Source organism: Dermacentor andersoni, chromosome 9, assembly GCF_023375885.2.
Source record: "Dermacentor andersoni chromosome 9, qqDerAnde1_hic_scaffold, whole genome shotgun sequence".
NCBI classification, from domain to species: Eukaryota; Metazoa; Arthropoda; class Arachnida; order Ixodida; family Ixodidae; genus Dermacentor; species Dermacentor andersoni.
The window spans coordinates 61,996,797-62,006,888 of record NC_092822.1 but is presented as its reverse complement, the minus strand read 5'-3'; the positions used below and the strand labels follow the sequence as shown (position 1 = coordinate 62,006,888).

Below are 10,092 nucleotides of genomic sequence, written 5' to 3'. Positions count from 1 at the left end.
TTTTTTAGGTATCCTAAATTTATTTTTTTGCATAGTTTCAGTAATTGTACATGCTGTTTGCGGTTTACAATGAGCTAAGTAAGCTACAGCGTAATACATTTCTGAAAATTTTATGCACAAGAAAGTGCCTCCAAAGATTAATATTTTGCAGTTGTGTAGGACATAACTAAAGAAATATAGCAGCTAAACAAAAACTAATAAAAAATTTGAAATCTACATACAAAAGCTGTATGAATGATAGTATTTTCTAATCTCTTCTACAAATACAATTTGACAGTCACATTAGCATACACCAAAGAGGATGAAGGTGAAAGCCTGCGCGCTCTAGTGACATTCATTAAATTGCATGTCATTCTAATTTAGATGCATTGTTACTTCTTATTACACACTTGTTTTTTCCCACCAAAGGTTGTGGGTTCGAGTGCCTTAACTGATGATGCCTTAATTAACTTCACCCCAATTGACGCCAAAGGCCGTGGGTTCAAGTGCGTGAATTAACTCTATCTTAATGAACTTTGCCTTTCTTTGGCATAGTAAGTGGCATCACAGTCAGCTGCAGAAGAAGACGACGATGAACGTGAGAGCAGTAGCACAAGCACGCGTCTGCACGAGACAAGCTCACATGAATTTTGTACTGCATGCCGCGTTTTCCAGACCATCGAGGCTATGAGCCACTTAAGGATTTTGCCTTAAGCCATGAGAGCCCTAGTAATCGCCGCGGTGTCGAACACTGTGATCGTGATGAGCGACTCGCAGACAGTGATCCGCGGCTTCGCGCGTGGCTGCGTTTCGCGGCAAGCAGCCCGCATACTCCAAGTTTATGATGATGGCGACTCGACATCACCCTCGTAACCCCAAAATTCTACGGTCTTCCTCCTCTGGACCCCGGCACATGCCGATGTACCGCTCGCAGGCAATGAGGCGGCCCATGCCGCGGCTCGAGGTCTTGCACATCGCACTGCTGCAGATTATGTAGCCACCGCCTCCACCCCCGAGAGCGGGGCATCGAATCTACCAGATCGGGACACTACGACAAAAATGCAGCAACAAGGATCACAATGGGCGTGGGGCGATCACCTGACCACGTTCAGAGACCTAATCCAATACTACAGACTCGAAAGATGTACATTCCCGCCACTGCATGATAAATTAAACAGGAACGAGGCCGTGACCTTACACTTGCTCCAAACACACACCTACCCTGGCCCTGCTGTCTCACATCACAGCTACCCGGGTTTATACCCAACTGATGCATGTAAGGCTTGCGGACAGAGAACAATGCTGCAACACATGCTCTAGGAATGTGCCGGCAACAACGGTACTGAAACATCACCTCCGTTCGCGACGCGTCCATAACCGCGACCGTTACCAGAGTACAGTACCTCCAGCTCGCTTCTTCCTGACGCCGCCCCAGCTGCGGGGGCCGCCGGGTACCTTCTTCAGCGGCGTCGCCGTCGCTGGGAGGCGGTTCTCAAAAGTTCGGAGTTGGAAGACCAGCTCTGGGCCGTCCGGCAAGCCGAAGATGCCGCCCTAGTCCAAGGACTTCGAGCCGTCACCTGATGCCACCACAACAAAAACTGGCGGACCATTCTTTAATAAAGATTTTTCTTCTCCAAGTAGCATCTCCCCTTAAACATCTAAATAGTACAATGAGGGTGCTGAATTCCAAGCGATTTCCACGGCAAATATGTAGTGACTTAACAAAGCATTAAACTAGTTCACTTTCCACATTTTCTTCCTACAGTGTCTTTCGCGCCTATTTCCTCAAAGCAGACTAACACATCCTAAGAAGAAACGTCTTGCAAACAGCATCTTGTCACTCTTGACATGACAGCCTGCACCATATGCTAAGGCAGCACCATAAACACCGTAAAGTTAAAGAATGCCATTTGTCAGCTATTTGGCATAAAACAATATATAAGCACAATTCGAATAACTTTCTTTCTGTGTCTCAGCTCTGTTCCATTTGGGCACTCGGAGCTAATGCTTTGCACAGGCCAACTCACCGGAATGGTAGCGTGAAAAAGGAAAAAAGTGAAAAAAGCAACAGAAATGCTAATTGTCTGTGTATACTACATCACCGAAAACAATGCAGGGGTAATGCGCCCTGCCTAGGCCTGCTGATATAAGCACTCCATAATGGACAATGCAGCTGCTACAATGTTGGCAACAGCGAAAGGAGGGACTGTGGTGGCGACTCTGGCTCTAACTGTGGAGAGTCCTGGTCCGCAGATTGTGGTGAGCACGCCTGCGGTAGCAGGTCATCAGGAAGGGCTTGCCCTGCTAGCTGTTGCAGCTGTGGCTTTGGCTGTGGCCCTGGCTGTCGACTTCGCTGAAGCTGTGCATGCAGTTGTGGAGCCCTGGTGGGCACACCCTTGCACTCTTTGAAGTGGCTGGCACGTTGGGATTGGGTTCGGAACAGTCGAAAGCACCGGCTACACCTGCATGAAGAGTTAAGTCGACAGCATTGGACTAATACCAAAACGTTGACGTCAAGCACTGACGTCTACACAAAGCACTAACAACTTTCCTTCTCAAAGATGACGTGACATTTTCTTTTTGCTTTTGTGAAAACTAAATTTCTTTAATTGACCTGAACCTCCATATAATGAATACTGATATAACAAATATATTTAAAATGTTTCTCGCTGATAAGAGCATGTAAAGAATATATGCTGATAGTGAATATTGGATGTAATGAAAGTATTCTCAGGTCAGAGGCTACCTTGTGATAACCATTCACTTCTAAAAACACGCACGAACATTCATTATGCGTGTTCAAATGTTAGGTTATCAATACTGATTTATGCAATCAATGTATGGTATGCAGATGTCAGCCCAAGCTCACAAAACTTAAATGCTTTCTATGATTGGCCATTACCGATGTAATCATCTAGTTGCCATGCCAATTCCTATCATAATACCCCCTTGTTTCATGTATTGCACAAAGGGTATCACCTGAACAAGGGTAGTACCATGATACTGCCCTCGTTTTTGTACATGCTGCTTACATGAGTGTTACCTGCATCCATTCTGAATCAGCCATGTGCTTTTAGTCCATCCCATTTAGCAAACTCTTCCAATGCAGAAGGGAAGTAAATGCAATTAAGTCAAAGTGAGGTAAAAATACATCTATGAAGGCAACAACACGGCAGCTGCTTCTGCAAATATAAACAGTAAACCCTATCATTAAAACAAAGCAATCTTATTCAAATTATCCCATGCCCAAACGCATGCATTTTAGACTGGAATACCTGAACCTGGTGAGCAGTGGGTTTTGCTTACTACGAAGAGAGAACTGGCAAAAGTTAAAATTTCGAGGTGCCTGAGCGGCAGCCTGGTCTTGCATTTTTCTTCTGCCTAGCCAAAGACGCAGAGAGATTGAGCGGTGGGTGCCAGCCAGTCGGAGCCTTCCTTGCGCCTTTCCTTCAAACGTGACACGGAGGAAAAAAGAACTGGTGTTCGGATGGCGCTAGAGCTTTGGCTCAAGGCTTTGTCTAAAGGCATGAGGTGCCTGCACACACTCGGATAACTAAAGAAACATGTTTCTTGTTCATCTAGATAACATAAAATACTCGCACAACTTGAGAACTGTATGTAGGCTTCCTAGCCACCTACGTAAGTCGTAGCCTCTGAGATTGCCAGATTGTGCGCACCCCAAACCACGTAGGTCATGGAGAAGCAAGATGGGAGCACTGCATTAGGCTCCTGCCCTGCTGTCACAGTAGCGCTGCGCTGGTTATTGTGCCAGTGCGGGTGCGTGGTGCACAACCTTGAGACTTTACCTTTAGGCCTGTTCAGTTTTGGCAGTTTTGGCAGTTTTGGCAAGTATGTCACTTTCATTGTTGCTCTGTGGGCCTGTGCCATGGTAGTCATTGCACAAGTGTGGGTAATTTTACGGTGCGGGTTTATGATGTACGATATTGCTACAGGCGTGTGGTATTTGCTTGTTTGAACGAGGCGCATGGGCACCATCACTCGAGAAAAGAGGAGGAACAAATTGGGCTCACGCTGTGAATCTAACCGGTCAGCACTGCAACCGCTGTTGTACATATAACCTGTAAATAGTTGCTCGTTTTACTGACTTGTCCTTCGCGTAACAATATTGAAACCTTAGACTTTACGCCTGTTCAGTTTCAGCAGCTTTGGCGAGTGTCTGCCGTGCAATGTGTGCAAGCTGTTTGGGAGGGCCCCAAAAATGACTTTGGCTCATTTGCGATCGCTGACACAGCTGTTCCCGTGGACACCGATATTCTAGATGCAGTGTTGGGTCATGCTGATGAATAAACAGCAACACATCGAGAACCTCGGTAGATCGACAATGGTTCAGACGTGCGAGTGCCTATGTCTGCTTCGCAACAGAATTAAACGCAGCGGCGGTGACTGTGAACCTGCACAATGCTTGAATAAGTTGGAAGTGGTGTGTCGCTTGTGCTCTGCAGAAACTTGCATCAGACTAAGCCTGACCTCCTTTTTCTTGGCAAAATAAAGAACCAAAGATGATGGTCACTGAGGTGGAATTGCTTGGGCACCGTTTTGTTTAACTGGCAGCAGTGGTGCCAAACAGCTACAACACTACTGTCACACCTTCTATGGCACATCCTCTTTTATCAAATTACAGTTTATAACGAAGTATTTTCCCATGCCACTCACTTTATTATAACAAGGTCTTACTTTACTTCAGATTGCCGAGGACCTGTTAAAGTCTTTCTTTTACATTTTCTTTATTTCTTTTCTTTTTGTTCTGATCATGAAAGTGAAGTGTGAGTGATATTAGGGTAAATCTGGTATATATTACACAGCTAACAGCTAGCGCTAGCCAATGCCTAATTTCAGCTGAATACTGCTTGTACTTGCATGAAATGGGTTTACATGATTTTAATGAATTTCTTGATGATGTAAATGATGTAAAAAAAATATGATTTGCAAAACTATGATACAGGCTGACACAGTGCTGCGTGACTCTCGCATCACTGTGGGGATGCACAGTGCAGCCTAAACAGCTGTGGCATGTTGCCTTATGGAAACCTCACTGATTCTCGTGTTGAGAACCTTTGAGAAACTTGACTCGTCCTCAATCCATATGCACCTCATGACACCAGTACACTGACAAACCTCAGGTCGTGTTCACCACTCTGCATTTCCAAGTATCTTTGCAGCTGATTTTGACCAGAGACAACACCCTTACACCATCTTAAGTGAGAGAGAGAGAGAAAGCTCTTTAATAAAACACAGAGAATTTTACGTCTCAAGTCAGAAGATGGCCCTTAGCAGCTTAAACATTGTGCACACAGGACACCACTGATCCCAATGCTCACTTGCATGTATTGTTGCCTTGGTGCGCAAGCGTCGACCAGTGCTTTGGTTTCACTAAAGCCCTATCAAAACTGCGGTACTCAAACTTTTTGCCACAGAATGAAATCTGCTCAATTCTTTAAGAATGAAACATGAAAATACTTCAAGGTAGTGTTTATTTTTCAGTGAAATGTGCAAAACACTCTGATAATAAGGTTCTCAATGAAAATAACAAATATTTTGAAGACTCATTTTCAGAAATAGGTTGGTTGCCTGTGGGTAATACCAGAGGGAGCATTCTGTAAACGTCCACTAAGCGGACTGTCCATTTCAGCTCAGGGTAAATGAATGAAGATTGAGAGCTGGCACTGACTACTGGCACGTGCCCTGCAAGCTTCAAGTCCTACTTAATCAGTGTGCACTGAAATGAACAGTCTACTTAGCGGACATTATAGAATACCCCACCTCCCCCGTGCCCCTGGTAGAACAATATAAGTGCGCTTTGCCCCAAGTCACGTATTGCTTTGTGTGGAACTTACACAGACAGTTCTTGTCCGACATCCAACAGAGGTGTACATTGCATTTCTTCTACATTACCTGTGTGATACCACAGCAGCCATAGATTTTGCATTGGTCTTTCTCCTCTGACCATGCCTTCAAAATAAAGCGAGTCACGCACTAAAGTTCTTCCTCATCCTCTGTGTCTGCTATAACCCAACAAATGATGTTTGCTACTTGTCATTCAGTGTTGGCCAAATACATTTAGCCGGAAACTGTGCTTGAAAACGAAACTTGACAAAAAAGAATATTTTTCTGGCAACACTCATCCAAAAGAGTTAAATGATGCACCAGCATGTGGAGAGACCACTGTGCTCAACTGGCAGCACGTGATTGCGACTGCAGTATGCCAGAGCTGTGGCTCCTGAAATACCGCCTCAGGGAATACAAAAAGACACTTTTGCTGAGAGAGCCACAATGCACTGCTGCAGTTTGTAAACCCACCTACCACCATCAAAAAATTTATTGATCGAACCACCTACCAAAAAAAAAAAGAAAAAAAGGTGTGCCCCTTACCTGTATGGCTTCTCTCCTGTGTGCAGGCGCATGTGACTGAAGAGGTCCGACTTCTGCGAAAAGGATGCATCGCAGTGCACGCAGGGGAAGGGGCGCTCGCCTGTGTGGGTACGCACATGCCGCTTGAGGTTGGCGCTCTGGGCAAATGCGCTCGGGCACAGGTGGCACCGAAAGGGGCGCTCGCCCGTGTGGGTACGCAGGTGCGTGGTCATACTCGAGCTGGCAGTGGTCACATAGGCACACAGCCGGCAGGATCGCACACGGCCACGCACAGACACAAGCGACCGGGACAACTGCTGAGACCATGATGGAAAGGAGCCTGCGAAGTCACGGAAAGCACAAAAAGGGCAATGCAAACGAGATATTGCACAATAGATGGAACAAGAATGCTGCACCTGGCAATCAAGCTGAATTGCTACATATCTAGGTTTGCTTGGTGAAGCCCACTCTCTTGCAATGTTGCCGGCTGCCAGTTCAAACTTTATGAACAACTCAACTTTCAGAACGGAATGTATTTGCTATTTTTCCAAGCCATCGTTGAAGAAACAACTGAAGAATTACATGACGGCAACATGCACCAGGTTGACAGAGTGAATTAGAAGGCAAACTGAACTTATTGCACCAATCACTGAGCCTTTAAAGTTTCATAACTATGAGACACTAATCATTCCTTCTGTAGTCTAATTTTGGTGCATGTTGCATGCAGCCTTTTACATAATGTTATTTTATTAGTTCTTTTTTCTTAAGTAAAATAATCATCAATTTGGCACAAATGAAATGTGGACATGTAACTGTTTGGCCAGCAATGTACTAATGTGAAATGCACATGTTATGGGTTATGGTATGAGAATGTTCCTAAAGGTAACAGCAACTACAATGCATTAATAGACATTTCAAGTACATATGCAATCGCCTCTATGTTCACTTCTCATGCCAGAGCAACAGCTTGCACATTTCATTGTAGAAATTTATAGTACACAATGTTCTTTCCGACTCTGCAATTTAACTAAATCTTTTTTGCTCTCTCCGAGTTTAATGAATCTAAAACACACTAGTCCACTATTCTTTTTGTAATGCAGGAACCTCCACACTATATGCTGTCCTGTGAACTTCACAAGGTTTTCTACCTTTATGACAACAAATATCTGGTGACTGCCTGGAGCCCTTTATGAAAAAAAAAAAAAAATGTTCATAAGAAGATCTAAAAGATATACTGGCTCCCACATGCATACCTTGCTCACAAACACAATTTTATAAATATACACCCATTCATTGATGTTTCTGAGTAGTGTATGCATCTCACATTGACACATTGTAAATCTGCAGATTTGACAAAGTCTTGTATCATTCTCATCAGCCTATTAGGTCCAAATCAGGTTGAGAGCCTCTCCCAGCAATCTCCAGTTTCACCATCAATCCAGGTTCACCCTACATCATCTCATGCTTGCAGTTTCAAATTTAATCACTCCATATAATGCTTTATTGCTCCTGAAATAGCTTGGGTACATTGAAGAAAGTGAAGCAGCACTGTATACAGTGAAGCATTTCCTAAAGTTTGTGTAGATTTTGGGTGGTTCTTTAGGGTGCACAAAATGTCAAGTTTAATGCGAAAGCTTAGGCTAGTTGGTTATTCATATTCAGGCGGAACCAGCGCTAAGGACATGGACAAAGTTAAATGCACATTTACTTATTTTTTTTTCGTTTTTCCATGTGCCTTCTATTTGTTTGTATCCTTAGCACTGTTTCCATTTGAATCAAATTAAACAGAGTAAGCCTAGAACGGAGCAGAGCCTGCGCAACATGCAAGAGCACGTGTCGGATGTGTAAGGGAAAGTATAGAAGCATTAAGCTGAGATATAGCAATGCCTATGAAAATACCTCTGCTGTTCTTGTATCAGACATAGTGGGGCGCCTGCAAAAACTTAAGTAGATTTTGGGTTGTTAGTTCCAAAGACAGGGTGCGAGAACTATTCTATAGTCTTTGACGTACGAGTTGCTTGGATTTGCACACATCTCTACGGCTTTTTTTGTCACTGCCATAAAACCACTTTATTTTTTTTCTTTCATTTTCGTAATTTCCTTAGAAGAACAGGGCAGCAATTTGCAATTTCACTTGTTGCAAACTACCCAAGCAAAGTAAGCACACTTGCCAGTAACTACCCAAGCCAGTAAGCACACTTGCGTCGCCATTAGAATGATACAACACTAAAAAATGAGACTGCTGTGTCGAGTAACGAAACAAACAAGTTGATGCCTTCTAAGAAGCTGGTGAGCTGCATTCCTGGCAATGCCCTGAAGTACACAACTTCTTGTATGTTTTCTAGAAGTGATGGACACATCTGTAACAGCACAGAGATCACTGTCAAAAGCTGGCATGAACACTAACCACACATTCACACAAACCCTTCCCCCTTTATGTCAATAAAGATACACAGGTTATGAACATTGTGCTACACTTAACAGTCTATCAGAATCTTAAATATTCATTACAAACAGTTGTTCATTAATTCATGTAAAACCTACTTTGTAAGAGTGGAATACACTAAAATAGACTGCAGCGTCTAATTGGTTTGTGATCAGTGTCATAAGATGTTGTCACCAGTACTGCTGCTCATGACTGTATAAAAGGATTAAGGACTAAACTACTACATTACTTCAACAGACACAATTGCACACAAACTATTGAAGAAAGATGAAATCATTCTGAGAGATACAGCATTTGCACTTACATCCATGTTTTTATCTGGTAAAGCAGTTTTGTACTTCACACAAGTGCCTTGACAACATACAAGGTCCTGAATATTTAGCTGCGCGTGTTTAAAAAAAGTTTTTGCACTCACCGCTGCACTGTTCTTGCTCAAATTTCGCAGAACAATTGCATTTTGATGTCGACCTTGTTTGGTATAACACTTGGCACAGTTATTAATTGCCTGGTTTTTAAGGAAAAAGTGCAAATTTGCCTGCACTTATGGGGATACGAACTAAGGCCACGACAGTGCAAGCAAAAACTTGTCTCGCCGCCTTTCGTCAAATGCAGAAAGCAGCGTTTCAGAGAGGGCTGCCCCGTGGTCCAAGAGTGGGCAACACCAGGCAGCCATCCCTGAAATGCTGCTTTCTGCTGATGACGGCAGGTGGTGAGACAAATTTATGCTTGGGATTGTTGTGGCAGCAGCTCGCATCCCCATAAGCGCAGGTAAATTTGCACGTTTTCCTTAAAAATCAGGCAATTAACTGTGCCAAGTGTTATACTAAACGAAGTCGACGCCAAAATGTGATTGTTCTGCAAAATTTGAGCAAGAACAGTGCAGCGGTGAGCGCAAAACCTTTTTCAAACACGCGCAGCAAAATATTCAGGACCCTGTACATATGACAAAATTAAATAGCTCTGTTTTGATTTGTATGTTTCATGAAACATCAGTTGGAATTCAGCACTTCATCGTATGTGTCTCTTTCATGATGTGTCCAATGGAATAGTGGTGGGTGAATTATTATTATCAATGCTTGCAGTCACCCAAATGTGCCAGAGACCATTTGCAGAGCTGTATGTAAAAACAAGAACCCAATACCAACCTCAGAACAGATCACCATCACGGAGAAAATATCAGTAAACACCATGAGGGCAAATGTGTCATCTTTGGTGGTGGGTTCATGTTCACTTTACATTCATGGCTACCAGAAATATATACATATATTATATATACACATAAGCTACTTAACTTTCAA

At 43.5% G+C, this 10,092-nt stretch overlaps 1 protein-coding gene across 1 annotated transcript; it reads right to left on the bottom strand.

Annotated features, from left to right (window-relative positions):
- Nucleotides 1–1,578: 1,578 nt before the first annotated feature.
- LOC126528564 (uncharacterized) lies at nucleotides 1,579–9,206 on the bottom strand. Its single transcript, XM_055069388.2, has 2 exons — nucleotides 6,370–9,206; nucleotides 1,579–2,441 (listed from the first exon to the last, which is right to left on the bottom strand). Exons 1-2 carry the CDS (start codon nucleotides 6,579–6,581, stop codon nucleotides 2,156–2,158), a joined length of 498 nt encoding a protein of 165 aa, XP_054925363.2. The 5' UTR covers nucleotides 6,582–9,206; the 3' UTR covers nucleotides 1,579–2,155.
- Nucleotides 9,207–10,092: the final 886 nt, after the last annotated feature.